Here is a 19,609-nt window from a genome sequence, read left to right on the forward strand (position 1 = left end):
TAATCTCATTGAATGGGTATTTCATAATTTAGCTTATAAGTATATGTATACAATTCTCTACTCAAACGCCTGTCACAAAAATAAAATGATAAAGCACGATCATGAGATAAGTTGACATTATATAGTGATGCGATTTATCAATCTATAATATAATTAACATTGTTCTAAGTACAGCACACACGATACATAAAAAAGACGCGTGTTACACACTTAGATTATTATTATTTATTTTAACAAAATTAATTTAAATCTTTTTTTTAAATTACTTGTCAGGTAGGTACTCTGGTACACACTTATGAAGAGTAATATAATATTAATAATAATCTATGCATATAAATATGGTAGAATAGATACTGAATATATCATAATATTATATAATAATATATGAGAAACAAAATAAGATAAGAAGAAAAATAATACGAAGGATTTCTACTTATTTAAATGGTATAATAAAAAAAATATATTTAAATATTTGAAAAAAAAAACCATAGATAAAAATTACGTGTATATAGTACCTACTTATTAAAAACATTAATATTTCAAGTAAAACACGGTTGTAGTAATGTAGTGCCTTATTATATTTTTATGTGCTTCGACATGATCAGTATATTATTATGAATTATGATGCAAAGATTTACAATGATATGGCAGGTACTTTTAATTAAGGTGTGAAAAGTGTGATACTATAATCATGATTGTATGAGATTCTGAAATGCAGTTAATAAAATATAATAGTACGAAATGTAAAATATAAATATAATATGTACTGTACGAGTTATATTAGATAATACTTGGTCAAATAATATAAACGTTAATTATATTAAGTATTCAGGTATTCGTATTTAATTTATCTATAGACATAATTTGATTCAATTTATTATTATATTGTAATATTACACCTACTAAGTAGTCAATACTCAAACTCAATAACTAATAGGTGCAACGGCTACATGTCTATATTATATTATATTTATACATATTATATAATGTGTGTATTATGAATTTATGTAGGTACCTATACAATATACCCATTATGTATTGTACATCATTCATCGTCGCTATCGCCCCCATAATACGTGCTGTATAGGTACTAGAGCTTCAACGACGCTACCGCGGCCGCGCGTGTTCATCATCCTGTATATATACTATTCTACTGGGTGATTCTTTTAACAGTACCTAAAATTCATATTCTTGTAATGAATTGACGTTTATGAAAATAATTTTATTACTTCATTTGAAGTCATTAAAATAAAATACTGTACAAAATAATATTTTTGAAAAAAGTGATATTATTTACAATTGTTTGAGTTTTTAATTTTTGAATAACAACATATCGGTACATTTTAATTTCTCATACTGAAGTAGAATATTTTTTTTTGGAGAGTTTTGATAAAAATTGAATTTCGAAGCAGTGCGGTTATTCGTTATAATTTATAAATTTAAATGAGCCGAGTACTTGGTAAACCAACATACTGGTAAGGTACATCTTTGTCCCACCATTCCACTAGTCTGCACTTCAAACTTATAGTTCTAATTAACTACTCACTTGAAATTTGATTTTATACATCGAAATTCTCAGAGAAATATTTCGCTCCAATAATAAATTGATGTTGTCATTAAAAATATTAAAGCTAAAAATGTAACTTTTTTTTAAAAATGTCAGCAATATATTATAATATATTATATCTACTACACTACCATGTCAATATTTATATATACTTTAAGAGTTAATGAGTGATTACTTTAAAATAATCACCCTGTATAATATAATATTATGCACGTGTGTACTTTTAAATTATACATATACGCGGCCCATAGGTATATAATATAGTTGTACATACCGATATACAGGGTGCTCACTCCTCGTCCCGTCGGCGGTCATCCGTGGCGATCTGCTGAAATTCGTTTGATAATATTCTATATAAGTACGCACCAATATGTATTTGCATTCACATCCACGGTAACATTGAACTGACAATCTTATGCAGCTTCGTATAGCGGTGATGTTATATTTTATAAGCGTAGGTACTAACATTTTCAATGAAATAGAGACATAAAATATAATATAATAAATATATATAACACGGCGTTATCGAGTGGGAACTGGAGTATTAAGACTATAAAAGAAGCTCGGTGAGTCAGAAATGATGTGAAATGGGAAAAAATTATTAAAAGTCTGACCTAACGCGATGAATATAATAGTATTTAAATAACATCGGCGCAGAACCTATTTACTTGTATACATAAGTCAACCGATAAGATTGATTATTGTAATAATTTTGGTTTGACGATGTAACACATTACGTCTTACTTATTTTTTTAAATTTTATTATATTTTTTTGAAGTCTGGCTGAATAGGTGCGCACTATGGCCTATGGGTGATAGATGTCCAATATTTATTAAATTTCATCATAAAAAAAAGGCTGACGATCAAACAGAGTCAAACAAACAAAACGATCACCCTGTACGTGTTTTACTCTGCCGCCAGCGTTAAAGTGTGACTGTTCGAGCGGATCGCGCGCGCCCGCAGCGGCGTCGGTGCGCGCGCGATTTGAACGCGATCGCGCGGCGGTGGGCGGTCGCGCGGGGGGAACCAGCGCGCTATAAGAGGGAAAAATAAGAAATTAAAAAGAAGCGACACGCGTTCCGTATCATTTTCCAATTGGCGCTCGTTCACCGCGGCCGTGCCGTCGATCCGACAACAGTTGCAGCAGCAGCAGCAGCAGCAGCAGCAGCCGCCGCCGCCGCCGCAGCAGCCGCCGCCGCATAAATCGTAATAACATTAATTTATTTATTATTTTATTATTATTATTATTTTATTATTTTATTTATTATTTTATTATAATTACCTATTATTATTGTTGTTGCCGTCGGTTTTTTTCTTCAATTCCCTACTTTTGCAGTTGGCCGCCGCGAAATCGAAAATATTTTAATATATAGCCTTTTACAACGCACTCGCCTAAAAAGTATAACGCACAATATTGTTTTTATTTAATTATGACTGATAATTGATCAATATTAGGTAGCCGCGCAGTTTTTTTATTACGCGTTATATATTACAATATATTTTATTATCGACGATTAAAATTTATATTTAATTTTTAGTGGCATAATCTGCATTATTAAAATATTATTTTATATTATATTATCATTCATACTTATATTGCCATCATATTATAATATTCTCGACGCGTAATACGTAGGTACCTAGCTACACGTCTTCGAGTCGTTCGCTATCGTCCGAATAGTACCTATATAATATAATAATTATTTCCATACCTACCTATTATTTTTAAGATAAACAAACATTATTCTTTCCAAATTTATGCTAATATATTATACAACGGGCAACTGCTAGAATAGCTACATAATACTTATAATATAATATTATAGTCGTCTACTTACAACACATTCGCCGTTACCAAAATACTTACGCATATATCGTAATAATATACACGTATATTATTTGTTTTTTTGTACGTTGTACCTACCTTATATATCGTATTAATTTTTACACGGACGCATTTAATAATAATTATTATTATATAAATATATCATGATTTAGATTATATCGCGCGTAACTCGCACGGCGCACAGCGGTTGGATTATTATGATTCGCCGCTGCCGCCGCGATCTTGGCGCATACCTATTTAATATTGTTTAATTAATTTTACATTTTAATATCTGTCCCACCTGCCTGTACATGATATGTTTATACAATAGACGCTAATAGTATTTAATTATATTATTATCATTTGACATTAGCGAGCGCGGCGCCAAAAGGTTTTTATTTTTTGATTTATTTTTTCGGCCTTCCGCCTGATCGCGCGTGCAGTCGACGGCCACCACTATTACCACACGCCGCCGCCGCCACAACCACTTCTACACCGCGGCCGGTACAACTGCCGTTGCCACAATCGTCGCTGACTACTGATAAGACCGCCGATGATAACTCGTGGTTCTCACACGGCGGCGATGATAGTATGATACAATAAACAGTCGTCGACCGGTTCGGCTCCGTTTCGTTTTTTTTTTTTTTTTTTCGTTTTAAAATTTTCGTTTTTCGCGCTCCTCCCTTTCTTTCCCCCCACCATTCCATCACAATCGAGCTCAAGTCTATTCTTCTGCCTGCTCACCGACGCCGACATCTTGTAGTTAGAAACTAATAGGTTATTTGTTATAACAAAAATAAACTCATTTTTCGACATGCTACCGCCGTCCACGTCCTCGTCGTCCGCTCAATTTAGTTCCTACAACAATGTTTTCCGTTTATTGTAGTCGGCATCCGAACGTTTCTCATTAGAGCCGAAAAGCCTTCAACTTTACGCGCCTCCACTCGGGCACATTGAAACATCGCACGCGCATCATCAACACGACGAATCATCCGTCCGCCGTCATGTCGTCGCCAACCAACTCCGTCCCATATGGCGTACAGATTCTGCAAAAGATTTCCGACAAGTGTCCCCGTCTCACCCGGATCGTCGACCGTGAAAATTTGTGAGTATACCAAAAGTATCCTTATATACAGACATCCCCGATAGTTGTTAGTGACAAGTAAATGTTTATGACTGCGTTCTACCAGTGTTCATGACCAGTCTTAAGATATTAACCAAGATATTTTAAAAACTAATAAGCCTATTATATTTTTGAAGTTGACTCTCCTCAAGCTAGGCTCTTTAGGTCAATGTTAGACTCTTCTTGTAGTGAACTAATGATTTTGGGAAGCTTTTTTTATTATTGATTGGAAAATTCTTATGGAACAATTCAGGTTAAAGATCAGTTCCTTAAATCTTACAAAATACTTATGATTTGTTTGTTCCTACCTATTTCACCTGCACAAAATTTCAGCTATTGCTAGACATTATAGCTAGGTTGTAAGACTTCACTACCATATAACATGCCGTTGGTTAAGAAAAAATCAAACCATTTCAACAATTAAAAAACTACTACCTAGAAAATAGTCATGCCTTGTTGAAAATTGTGATTTTGATAACTTTTTATTTTATTTGAAAAAAGACAATTTCTGTAGGTGACATTACATTGGACTGATTTTAAATTAATTTTAAATCATAGCAGCAAATCACATTTAAAAATACTCAAAAAATTGTGTTTATTTAAACAATTATCTATTACAGCTTCCTAAAATTAAAGTTTTTAAAATCAGAGCTCAATTTAACCAATATAAAGTGGTCATATATCAAATTAAAATATTATATTTACTGAAATCTGATTACCTATGTCACATGTAAATGTTTATTACTGTTTTGTCTGAGGCATATTTTTGTACTTAAAACAAATTATGTTTCATCTATTCCTAAGTAAGTGCCTATCTATATCTCATTTATTAAAAATAATATTATATAATATTATTTTTTAATACTTACCTATTAGCACTTTTTTTTGTTTTAGAAAAATAGTTTAAGCATTTAGGGCCGATTTCACCAACACAGTTAATCACGATTAAAGTTAACCGCGGAGTTAATCGGCCGAATTTGGCCGGTTAAATATCTGTTATCAGCCGATTAAGCGTTAGCCGTGATTAACTGTGTTGGTGAAATCGGCCCTTAGAGTTACCTATTTTATTTTTTAATAATCTGCAGACTTAAAAACAACAAAATTGTGTTTGAATTGTGTAGGTTAACTTTTATTAATTATATTGAAGTATCTCTATTATTTGTTATACCTAGGTACTTAGATAAGGTTTGAGTATTTATTAAGAAAAAATAAAAAAATAATTTTTTATAAGTCCCAACAGTCGATAAGTTTGTATCAAACTATGTAGATCATTAATTCTACTGGAATAACCTGGCACTACTTAACATAGTAAATGTTTTTATTTTACCTACCTAGCTATTACTCATAAATCATAACCAAAACCATTTTACCTAATGAACTTATTAAAATTTGTTTTATGATTTATATAGGTAAACATTATATGTTCACAGTTAGTCAAATAATTACAAAAGTTTAAAAATATATTTAGCCGTTTACAAGTTATATACCTAAAATATGTTAATAAAATATTTTTTCCTAATGAGGCAAATGTTAACCATTAGTTCAGTAAATTAAACCTTATATACCTATTAAACCATATTTTGTTGATTATATATGCAATAATTCGTTGAAGAGATAATCAGTAATTCAATACATAATACATTGGTAGGTCCTAAGTTCCTATTAGTTTTTAAGCTAATGCTTTAATGAATATGTATTAAATTTTAAAAATCTCCATCATAGATACTTTTTTTCATTGAACTTCACTTTTTAATATAAATATAGGTCATACATTTGGAGTACCTAAGTCAAAGGACAAAGATAAAGATTGTGACATGTACAAGTATCACACCGACTGTATACATTCAATAACATAATTTACCTACATAAAAAATAAATGGCTAGTTTTTTTTTAAATATTATATTAATTATTATTATTATTAAAAACTTTGCTTTTGATTACATAAATGTTCTGTCACACAAAATGTTTTGTGTTAATTATATAATAGTTGGCAGGTTAGGTATATAAAGTTAAGTAAGATTTTATGAATACCTAGACATAACCCTTGTATAAATCTATATCATTAAATTGATAAAATTCCAACAAAAATTTCCTGAATTTTAATTAGGTAATATTATGTTAACTTGACATTTGTATTACATATTATTCAAGTAATTAACTTCATTAATTTCTAACCTATTTTAATTTTATATCAATTGTTTTGATAGGATATTGAGGAATGTTTGTGTAATATGAAAACAAGAATATCGTTTGGGTAATAAGTTAGTTTGTTTAGATCAAATTCTAGAGATTTACAGTATTTAACATTTTAATTAATTTATATCATATAAATATATGATAATAAAATTAATACTTATTGCTATTATTTTAAAACCCAAAATGGTATTAAGAAGAATTCAGTCCAAAAACAATTATAAATCAGTGTAGATATTATTGCGATAATATTAATTTAAGATTCTGTTTAAGGTTAAGATAAAGTACTGAAAAGTAGGTATTAAACACCATTATTGAACAAAATGTAATTCGTAGTAAAAAGTTTTTCTTTGTGGATTATTATACATAAAACCGCATAAAACATTTACATTGATCAAATAAATAATTAAAATAGGTAATTGTGTTTTTTTTTGTTTTGTACCTAGTACACCATATGAAATTACTAAAATGTATCCTGATGCTATTAAATAATGTGTTGATTAATTTATTTAATTCTGTGTTCAAAAATAATATCAAAGGATTATTTTTGTACTGTTATGTATTTAAATATTTGTATAGGTATTTTGTAATCATAATAATTTGTTTTCATGATGGATGATTAAAGTGCTTCTGTCAATAATATAAAATACTTAGCTACCTTAACTTAAACAGAGTTTAGTTTCAACTTGTATCATTTGTATTCTAGCAGTATTTTTCAAATTTAAATAGGTACAAATCTTTAATTCTTAGTATGTATACTTCTTAACGATAGTTCTTAAAACATTTTATATAATTTCTACTTATTATTTACCTACCCAGATAATTAAGTACCTTGGTTAAAATTATAAATAATTTGCAAATCAAGATACAGAGTGTTAATGGTATTTCCTAAAATTAGCAGTAACACTTAACAACAATAATGTATCTGTGGCTTTAATATTGTTAGTTTATTATAAGGTAATAAGTGATAATCCACAAATGTATTGAGCTATGTATTGCAATGTTAAGTAGATTAAATAATTTGAATAGACTCTATTATTTTTTAGACATTTGTAAAGTATAAAATATAAGTACTCCAACTTATAATAATATGAATATTTAGGTGTACGATTTGAATTTGTCCTATGTTTTTCGAGTAAAAAATCAAAAATCAAAACGACATATTGGTGCTCATAATATTATAGTTGTGTTGAAATAATTTTCACACAGTAGAGCCTCGATAGTCCGGACAAATTCAGACCGAGCATCGTCCGGATTATCGATTTTCCGGATTATCAGAGGTTTTTCAAAATTACTTACTCAAATGACTAAGATTTAACTTTAATTTCACCATCTTTATATTTATTGCATTTTAAATTACAAGAATAATAATTAAATTAAATTAAAACTAAACTAATGAATTACAAAAAAAAAATGTTTATAATAATATGTATGTAGAACTTAAGTATAGTAATTGGTAATTTTTTTCTGAACAGTACTTTTAATTTTCAACAAATGGAATTTTGCCGTCCGAATTACCGCGTTCACTGGATTATCGAGGGTGCAGACTATCGAGGCTCTACTGTATTATGTTTTATAGTTCTGATTATATGTAGTTATCTAATTAATATTTGAATACTATTTTTTATAATTTATTAATATATATTTTATATAAAATATGCATAATTTATGTATCTATGAACTAACTATTTAATCTGTTTATTTGGTTTTAGGTACAAATATAGTGTTCTCGTTTTGACATTCATCACATATGCAGCTTATCATGCATCTCGAAAACCCATTAGTGTTGTTAAAATTGTGTTGTATCAAAACTGTTCTGAAGTTACTACCCCTGCTCCTATAAACAACACAGATCCTGATTGGTGTAACTGGGCACCATTTAGTAAGTTATATGATAGTTAGCTTAATTGATGATACCTTATTCAAATGTTAGTTCTCAATTCTCGTACTTAAAATTATGTTCAGTATAAATGAATATAAATATATTATTATAAACCCATCTTAAAAATATATGTATATTTATTTATATTGCTATTGTTTTTTCCTTCACTCATTTAAATATTTACAGATGCTGAAAACCACAGTGCTTTGTTTGGAACATTGGATTCGGCATTCCTTTTTGCCTACGCGATAGCAATGTTTTTTAGGTAAATATGAAATATTAGTATTAATGTAACATATATTAGTGTTTACAATGAAATTAATATTGTAATTAGTGTAAACATTGGCTATAATTAAAGTAACCAAGTTTTAAAGTGTTAACTAAATATGGAAGAAATTTTTCTGTTATTATCATTATCTGTTATTTGTTTTAAAAAATTAATAACTTATAATTAAATATATCTATTTGATATAGATGATCTCTTATTTTATTAGTTTCATTACACTTAATTGTGAAATAATATTATAATAGTTATATAATGCTGTACTATGTACATTGGATATATCTATTTACAATAATGATTTTATTTTAGTGGTATAATTGCGGAACGTGTCAACATACGAATTTTCCTAACAATTGGAATGCTTTTATCTGGTACAGCTTGCTCAATGTTTGGATTAGCTCATTATTACAATATACATTCCATGTGGTATTTTATTGGAGTTCAGGTAACTTACTGAAATTATTGTAGTTTTATTAGATTCAAATATTTATGTTATAATATATTATATGTTAAAAATTTAGATATTTGGTGGTATTTGTCAAACTACTGGATGGCCAGGTGTTGTAACTGCAATGAGTAATTGGTTTGGCAAAGGAAACCGAGGTTAACATAAAAATAAGCACCAATCATTATAACTTGTTATTGTTGTTAAATTAATTATTATTTATTTGTCTGTGATATTTTAGGGTTTATATTTGGTATTTGGAACTCACACACATCAATTGGAAACATCATTGGTACTTTACTTGCCAGTTTGTATGTTGAATCCAATTGGGGATTATCATTTATTGTTCCTGGAATATTTATAATTACTTCTGGAATTCTAAATTATTTGTTTCTTGTGATCCATCCGTCTGATATAACTAGTGATTCTCACTTGAATGAAAAAGTCCAAAATGGTCGCAAGGTAAGATGTTTGTTTTATAGTTTCCAGTTAGTTCATTTATACAATATTTACTATGTTATAATTATCCTTATAATCTAGATACTCAATACAATTTTTATAATATTATAACATTGACTTAATTTAAAGACATGAAATCTATTGAAAATTCTGTATCAACGAGTTTTAAATGTATTTTTTACGGTAATATTACTTGACTTAAACTACAACAATTGTCCCTGTAAAATGTATATAAAAGTATATTAATATTTATTAAATTAAATATAACTTACTAAAGTAGTAATATAATATAATATTTTTATTGTAATTTGGTTATTAAGAAATGTGTTAGCTTAGGCTTAAGTAATTTTGTTGTGCTTATGTTTGAGATGTAAAAACGTAAACATCTCTGTTTATATTTGTTTTTTGTGTTGATAACTAAAAGACAATTATTTAAACCTCATTAGAGTGTAAAATGTTCTTATGCTTTTTAAAATTACAATTAATTGTGAAAATTGGTTAGCTCTTGAAAATGTTTTTATTACTATTTATTTATTGATATTGTTGTAATAATTTTTTAACTCGATAATAGTAAAATATAGACACAAAAAAATTACATCTTTTAAGTAAAATTTATGTTTAAAATAATATTATTAACTCTCTAAGTAAAAAATACAATTATTGCCCATTAATACTTAACTCTAAAATAATGATGCTGTGTGAAAATTGTGGACTTAATACTTTTTGTGATCTATGCATTCATAGGCATTTCAAAATTATTAATGACTTTTCATCACAAGATGTATTGTAAGAGATTCTAATTTTATTTGTATGTATTTATAACTTATAAATTAAGTTAAGTATGTTGATTTTGTGAATACATAACACAGACAGTATTAAGTCAAAACAATAGCATTGGTACTAATTTTAAAATGGCTCAATTCCCTTATGTAATGTAAATATTATCGTAATCACAATATGTTTCTTATTAAAATGTTCATTATGATAATAATTATAATACATAAAAACCATATTTAACATTGTTTTTTTTAAAAATTTAATTCTTATAATTCTGTCATTTCTTAATGCTTTATGTGGGCTTTGTTTTTGTCTTATTACAACATGGTTAGGCCTTAGAGAGGAATGGAATACGAAGACAATCTCCTCATTGTGACTATAACGTACCAGAAGAAAATGAAATTTTGAAGGGCAGTTCAGAAGAGGTATGTTAGTGTATTGCTTTAATTTTGGGTTTGTGCTGTGAATATAAATAAGGTCCCTTCCTTTGTTATAATTTTTTTTTCACATCATTTAAATGCATGGTGCATTCATTTATAAATCTTTTATACAATGTGTATAAAAGCTATTTTATTGATTGCCTAACACTGCTTTAAAAGAATTCATTGTTAACTCTCATTATTTTCATTAAGTATATCGAATAATTATTAACATTGTTTGTTTTTTTATATTGTTTAATGAATTAAAGGTTATTTCTTTAATACTTTTTAAATTAAAAGAAAAATAAACCTGTTGTTGAAACAAATTATATATTTAAAAACTATTTAATAGTTAATTTCTGGTTATTTAATAGAGTAATATTAAAATTTGATTTAAGTTTCTGATTACTGACAGTGAATAAATAAAATAAATGTATATAACATGAATTTTAAACTATAGCAGATTGAATTTTTTTTAACTTAAAATGTTTTTAAATTTTCTATGATATTAAGTTAAATTTTTGAGTAAAACAATTAATTTATGTTACGTACACAGTTTTAAGAAACATAAATTTACCATTAAGAATATATAACATATTATGAATTAAACATTTATATTCCATAATTAATTTGAATAATTCTTAAATGAATACCTATACTAAACAAATTTTAATATAGATTGAAAACTAAAATATATTTTAATTAAATGTTATTTTTTTAGTTGTTATATTATTTTTTTTTTAAAACTTAATTTTTTACTTTTAGTTCATGAGTTACTTTCAAACTTAATATTCAAGTAATAAATATATTAATGTGTAAGGGCTAACATATGTTTTTATACATTAATGGTATACTTAAAATTCATGTTATGTTATTTTTTTTTCTGATATGAAACAAGTCATTAAAACCATTAAAACCATTAAAAACTTTTACAGTTCTTAAAGTATATTTTTTAATTTATAAAATTATTTGATTCAAAACATAAATGATTGTTTATCTAATGACATTATTAACACATAATTATTATCAATAACTTTATCACCTTTATTTTATATTTTTTAGTTACAGTAGAACCTCATTAATTTGGACTAATTGGGGCTCTAGGTTGTCCGAAATAATGAAAGTCCGGATTAAACAAAATAATTAAATATTGTAAATTATAAATTCAAGAAAAAATTTATTGGGTAAAATGCATCAAGTGGCAACCGCATTCTTTTTACATCATCTTTTTATACTTCGTTTTCGTGTTTATTTTAATCTGCAGCATAAACTAACGTAATTTATGTATTGTAAACGGCTGTCCGGATTAAACTAAGTCCGGACTAATGATGTTTTACTGTAATCATAACAATTCATTTGTGGTTTTAAAGAAATGTTTTGTACAATTTAACTATGAAATTGATTATAATTTGCTATTGTTAATTATTTATTTCATATTTATTATACTGAGGCTTTTTATTTTTATTTTAACTAACTTATTATCTGAATGTTTGTCGCCAATTTGTTCGTGTCGTCGATACCTATCAACTCATTTTTCAAAGAAAAAGCAAGGTATTGTGATTAATGTTTATGTTGTATTTTTAGCCTTTTTTCTTAGCTTTTTGCTGCACATCCATGCTATTAACACTTTATTTTAAATTTGGCAAGTAAGCATTTATACATTTTATTTTTACATTTTTTTACTGGTATGAAGACAATGAGTTTGAAGTTGTCAGATTTTTAGAGTCATTAATAATTTTTATTAATTTACTTACTTATATTTTTGCTGTGCATTATGACATTCTATTTTAATCCAAGTTTAAATACAATTATTGTTTTTATTAGAACCAACTTTATGTATAATTCTTCTCATATTTTTCGTGATTTTTGTAAATATTTATATTATATAGTGATGTATCATAACAATGTGTAGACAGATATTGGTAAAATGTGTACTAAATTACATTATATTTATTATATAGTTATGAACTTATGAATATCATTCTAAGATTTGAACTCACATTTTCATATAATTAATGAGATATATAATTCAAATAACATTTGTTATCTTGAGTAATGATTGATTTTACATTGTTAATTTTTTTTGACACTTTAGAATTCAAATTTGTTTTGTACATTTTTTTACAGACCTCTTATTTTTTATTACATTCACACATTGAAATAATTTTCAAAGAGCGTGGTATGTTGATATTTTATTTTCTGACAAATTTGATTCTAATAACATTTTTACAATATTTGAACATTGCTATAATATCAATATACATATAAGTATACAAAACTTATTCTCAATATTCTATTATGTTTTTGCCGTTTTAAAATATTTAATGCAGTAAAAGTAGTTGATATATATTTTTAAATGAGATTTAATAATCCAAAATAATGAATTTCAACTCCTCCATTAAATGTATGTAATATAAATACAATTATTATGAGTTTTTATACTCAGATTATTAAATACTGCCAATACCCATTTTAAATTATTTTTTATGCCATCATTTAAATAGGTTATAAGGTTTTAACTAAATTTATCTTTGAATAGATCAGAGTTTCCCAACTTACGATTCTCCATGTCAAGTTTTTCAAACTGGCCTGCCAAGCTGACTGATAATATATTTAAGAAAATATATTATTCTTGATACTATACATTTTTTTTAAGTATTAAAAGGCAAGCATTTCCATACTTCTTATCAAATAACTTAACATATTGCACATTTTTTCTTTGAAAAATTTTACAATTAAAATTATTAATAAAATGATTCTCATATTTTGATTAATTTCTTTTAATTTTTTGATTAACTCGAAATATGTTCCAGTATATAATATGTATTATAAATGTTAATCACTTAGTACTTAATAATAAGTGCTGTTCAAAATAATGATAATTTTTTAAAATTTATTTCAAAAAGTGCATAATAATGATTTTGATCAATTTTACGTGAGAAAAAATAAAAATATTTGTTGACTAAGTTCGTTATTTTATTATTTTTTAATTTGCATAAATGACAATAATGATTGAAATTGAATTAGTAAATAATGATTTACATGATTTACACCCATATTAAATGAAATGCTGTTGGCATTAATGGTGTTTTAATAAAATGTGTGCTTAGTTGTTATTGTGTATTGCACCGTCTTGTCTTTTGAATAAATTGCTATTAATAAAAATGCTCATTTTATTGTATATTAAACTTAGTATGGTACGTCTATACAAATTCTCATGATGGTTTATTTTATTTGTTTTGGACTGCTCATTACAATTTGGCCTTTGGTGTTTTGTGGTTTAATTATTACCATTGTTAACAAATGTTTGTGTGTCATAATAATGAACTTAATAAATACATGTTTACAGCAGTATGTTTAATAATTCTTATGCCGAGTTGCATTAACCATTAAATGAATCAATGGTGAGCTTATGATTCCCAAAACAAGATTTAGTGGTCCATGATTGGTCCATCAAATTTAATTAATTTTTATGCAACACGGCAATAGTCTTGTAAAATATTCATGTTAACCTTTTATTAAGATAACTGTTAAGATATTTCATATATTTATGTAATATTCTTTGCTCAAAATATTTTCAAAGTGACTTGTAATTAATATTTAATTGTGGCTTAAACATTCAATATGCCATAATCGTGGATTTAATTAATTAATACGAAAAATGTTGGCCAATGTTTGTTTGTAGCTTTTTTTACTCTGCATTATTGCTTAACAGCATGAATCTGAGTAACATAAATAATATAATAATAATACATATTTATAACATTCTGATGCTTTTGTTATGCTTGTTTTCATTAGAAAAAACCCAGCACTTCCCCACAAGAGGTCTCTATACCTCTTGGCGATATATCATCTAAGGAGTTGTCACTGTTACCTTCTAACAAGGTAAAGTTCTATTCTTTGCTTTAATAACTATTCAATTTATTTATTTATTTAATTTTTTAAACAAATTTTGTATCATTTTTTTTAAAACATAGTTCTAGCTCATTAATGTTTGTATTATAATAGTACGTTTTCACAAATTTATGAGTTGCAATTTTGATTGCCAACATAATTTCCTCCTTTTACTGCAATTGATTTGTGATACATACGTAATCTTAATCATTTTCAATAATAATAATTGCTTGTTATTAAATTGTAATTATCATGCTGTTTTTTTGGGAAAACGTTCTTAATATAACTACTTAATAAATTGCTCGTTATGTTTCTGTAAACTATAACTTATAATTTAATTTATATTATTTAATTTATGTAATTTTAAAAATTCATGTGAGGTTGTTTACTCAAATTTCAAATTGTTTCTTTTGAAACTACATAATATACTAAGTCTGGTAACAAACAACAATAGTATAATTTCTGTTATTTAATAGATATTACTAATTAAAATCATTATTAATATATCACTTATAAAGATTTTGATTTAAGTAAACAATGCTTTTCTATGATAAACTGATGTTTAAATATTATTCGTTTTCTGCCCAGTGATGTCCAATAATGTAAACAGTGTGCCTGTTGCACATTTCTAGACTTCCAATGCTTTCAGATTACCCAAGACGCCTGTAAACTTTTGTAAGTTGTACTATGCAAATTCATTTATCTAAAGAGATTTTTGTTAAATGTTTGCACATATTGCACAGTACAATATTGTTGTGGTGGGATTTACTAAATATAATATTAAATCACTAAAATGTTAAAATAATATTTTGTCTTATATATTGGTAACTATAATAACAATTTAATAACAATTAAAGCTTTTTCAATAATAGTTTTTGAAAAAAATGTATGGCGTTATCGAATAAATGGTGCAACAAACAGACAGAACTTTTTGTACTTTTTAATTATTTTTTAAACAGATTTGAATATTGTGATTTAATTATATAAAAACATAGTTTTTTTTCACTTTAATTATACTTGTGTTTTTTTTCACGGCAGTGGCCAGTTTTTGCTTGATAAATGTGTCACTTATTGGGATCACTGAATTAATTTTAATTGTCTTATGATTTTTTTACCATTTGTAATGCAATTGCACAAGAAATTATTATGTAAAAACTCAGTTTCCAGTTTTCCTTCTCGAGAATTGCTCAATGAAAATCATAACATTTATTATTAAGTATTGGTTATTGGAAATAATTGTAACTATTATGAAAAATGTAAATATATCAATTTTTCATTATGCCTGTATAGTATCAAAAATATTAATATACTATTTAATGTTTAATATATATAATTTATTTTTTACATGTACCCATCCTATGTTATACCAAAATTATAATATGTTTAAATGTATTCTTTTAATTTTTATATTTTGTTATTGTATGTAACTATTATTACTATTATTTATTGTGTATAAATTATGCAGGAAATAAGTAAACTGTAATATTAATATTAGTTTAAAGTAACTTAAGATTTTAAAACGATATATTATTTGTAACTCATTAGTATTTCAATTTAATTCTAGCTTTTAACAGGTGTTGGTTTCACACTAGAAAACCATATAAAAATTAAATTCATATTATTTTTTAAAAATTATTTTAGGATGAAGTAAAAGAAAAAACTGAAGGTAGCCCAATTCTTTCCCATTTAAATGGTTCACCCAAAAAAGCGGTTGGTTTCATTGGTGCCATCAAAATTCCTGTACGTATTCATTGAAATTTTGATTCTTTAAATTCATTTATGATCATGGTTATTTTATTATTTCAGGGTGTAATCGAATTCTCTATGTGTTTGTTCTTTGCAAAACTAGTCAGTTACACTTTCCTATACTGGTTACCAAATTATATTAAGTATTCTTGTAAATAGTCGTTAGTATTTATCTAATACTATGAATGAAATGTGTTATAATTGTAATTTTTTTACAGCTACCTATAGCCCTTCTCAAAGTGCAGATTTATCAACCTTGTTCGATGTTGGAGGTATTTTTGGTGGAATTGCTGCAGGAATATTCAGTGATATGTTTGGAAAAAGTGCATGCACATGTGCAGTTATGTTGTTTTTGGCCATTCCATCTGTAAGTGCAATCCCTAATTTATTTTGACCTACTATTTTGAAGGATAAAATCATTTTGTTTTCAGCTATATGCCTACAATTTGTTGTCTTCGGTCAGTTTATTTGTGAACATTGCCTTATTAGTGGTTGCTGGTGGTCTAGTTAATGGACCATACGCCCTGATTACTACTGCGGTATCCGCTGAATTAGGAACCCATAGCTCTTTAAAAGGAAATTCCAAAGCATTATCTACTGTTACATCTATTATTGATGGCACTGGATCAATAGGTATATTCAAAAATATTTTTAGCTATTTCGTGTTTTATATTGGCATGTGACCAAATTATTGATTTGTTTTTCTTTAAAATTAGGGGCAGCTGTTGGACCTCTTCTAGCTGCTTATATATCCAACCATTTTGGTTGGACTAGTGTTTTTTATATGCTTATGGGTTCCAATGTACTTGCAATATTGGTAAGTTTATTTAATTATTACGTTAGGATCATTATGATCATAGTCAGCTAGCATAGTTATTTTTGTAAAAAGTATCCATATAAATGTAGAGACCAGATTTTTATGTTATTACCTATTTTTTCTAAGGCTATTCAATTTCATTTGGGCGAGGTTTCTAAACGTTTCTTGCTACAACAAATATATGAAATTTTACTTTGCATAAATATGCATAATTAGATGTTAGATAATATTTTGTACATAATGACATATTTTAAAAATATTTATACTATTTTAACAATAAATAATAGAATATTTATAATATAATAGTAAATAGAGTGTCGAATTTTTTATTACGTTTCAATACACACAGTGGGCTAAAATTAGTACAAATTGAAAAAAATTGAATTACAATAAAAAATCTTTTTTTATTTTTATTAATAGTTTATATTTAACATACAAAAACAAAATTACATTTTTTAACTTTTAATTACAAATAACTATTTAATACATATCATTTAGAATTCATTTTTTGTATGTGTTACATTTTGTATCTTTTATTATTTTATTCCGATGCAGAATAATCGTCCATTTTAGAGTTGAAAGAACTTTTCGTTTTAGAATCATTTATGCTTCTTAAGTTGATCAAATTTTGAGATTTATGCTATAGCTTTTTTTTTATTATTTTGAGTTTTCTGCCTACAACTTGAAATAAATAGATCAGAAGAAATTAAAAGATTATTCAATAAATTATACATAATGTTTTTTCTTGTATTTGATGTTCTATACCTTTTCATATATTTTTGGTGAGCATCTTGTGCATCTTCTGATAATAATTGTAATATTGGTAATTAATAATAATGCAACTTTTATAATATCCAAACCAAGTATCACGACCTCATGAATAGAAGTCAGCAAGTAAAACCATCAGTATTTTGTTGTAAATAACCATTTCTTTTGCATATATACTAAATTTTTCATGATATACTATCGCATGTCCACATGATAAAACTTGAAGAAATATAGCTTATCTGTATACTATACATATGCTATTATTTTGTCTTAAATTGTATCCATTTGATTGATTTATTAGAAAACATGTTTGTTCAAGTATTTTTAATTGTTTATTTTGATTGTGTTACAGTTTTTTTTGAATTTGTAATACATAAAAAAGTGGTTTGAAATTTTTATTCTTTTAGTTCTATTGTTTAAGATTTAAGTTTTCACTTAAATCATAATACATATTACTATTAATAAAAGTAAAAGCATATTTAAGGTAAAGAATATTAAGAGAATATTTTTACTTCATAAATACATCTTATACGATCATTTATCAAAAAATATTATAATCCTATAGGCTATAATATAAATGCAAATATTTTGTTCCCCTTAACACTGTATAGTATTTTGTGAACATGCATAGTAACAGTGGCAAAAAGAAAATGGTCTTATTATTTAATAATAATTTTAGTAGGCAAATGGTAATAGTAATACGAAGTAGTAGGGTGGGTTAGTAGTTGCTCAATTTCAGGTGCTATGGGCTATTTTAGGTTCGTTTCGCCAAAGCTTAGTAGTTTCCATAAAATCATTTTTTTCTGATTTCTGATTTTATGCTAATGTTTTAACTAATATTTGAAAAATTATTATTTTCCAGTTGCTTACACGACTGGTCAAGCGAGAACTCCAGAATGTTGGCTAGCTCCAAAATACCCTACAACTGATAAGACTTATATGAAGAATGAAACATATTAGTTTGTAAAATGTCCTTGCTATCATGCAATTGGTTAAAAGAAAAAGAAATACACAAGAATTAACTTTTTGTATGGTTGTAATGTATATTTTAGCTCCTAAGTAATATTTATTTGTATTAATATTAAGTTCTTCGTTCCATTTTTATCTCTTAGAGATTTAAAATAGTTTCAATTTTATTATTATTATAACTTTTTCTTTTTTTACACTAGTGTATTTTTCTTTGTTTAATATTTTGTTTCTCCCAATGATTAACATTATTTTTTTTAAAAAAAATTTATCATAATCGATTGAATGACAAGACAATATCATCTATACAACTTAACTTTTTTATATACTATACGTTGTGATCTGTGATCTTGTAACATTATGTATACTGCTCACTGGTATGATATCTAGATACCATTATAGTTATTTAGAGTTGTGCTTTGTATGACATATCGTTGGATTGTT

General features: G+C 26.4%; 1 protein-coding gene across 5 annotated transcripts; it reads left to right on the forward strand.

Moving 5' to 3' along the window:
- The first annotated feature begins 2,658 nt into the window (after window positions 1–2,658).
- Window positions 2,659–19,601, forward strand: LOC111033810 (glucose-6-phosphate exchanger SLC37A2). 5 transcript variants are annotated; one of them, XM_022314735.1, is made up of 15 exons: window positions 2,659–2,773; window positions 4,279–4,497; window positions 8,422–8,591; window positions 8,778–8,856; window positions 9,184–9,319; window positions 9,396–9,477; window positions 9,561–9,781; window positions 10,888–10,980; window positions 14,773–14,859; window positions 16,510–16,608; window positions 16,675–16,765; window positions 16,833–16,981; window positions 17,046–17,247; window positions 17,331–17,431; window positions 19,062–19,601. In XM_022314735.1, the coding sequence occupies exons 2-15, from the start codon at window positions 4,397–4,399 to the stop codon at window positions 19,104–19,106; spliced, it is 1,656 nt and encodes a 551-aa protein (XP_022170427.1). In that variant the 5' UTR covers window positions 2,659–2,773; window positions 4,279–4,396; the 3' UTR covers window positions 19,107–19,601. The 5 variants fall into 5 exon arrangements, with proteins under 5 accessions (XP_022170427.1, XP_022170426.1, XP_022170428.1 ...); XM_022314734.1 differs by having other exon boundaries at window positions 2,660–2,773; window positions 3,836–4,497; XM_022314736.1 differs by lacking the exon at window positions 14,773–14,859 and having other exon boundaries at window positions 2,660–2,773; window positions 3,836–4,497.
- The last annotated feature ends 8 nt before the right edge of the window (window positions 19,602–19,609 follow it).

The sequence above is a fragment of the Myzus persicae genome, unplaced genomic scaffold, assembly GCF_001856785.1.
Source record: "Myzus persicae strain clone G006 unplaced genomic scaffold, MPER_G0061.0, whole genome shotgun sequence".
In the NCBI taxonomy this organism is placed as follows: Eukaryota; Metazoa; Arthropoda; class Insecta; order Hemiptera; family Aphididae; genus Myzus; species Myzus persicae.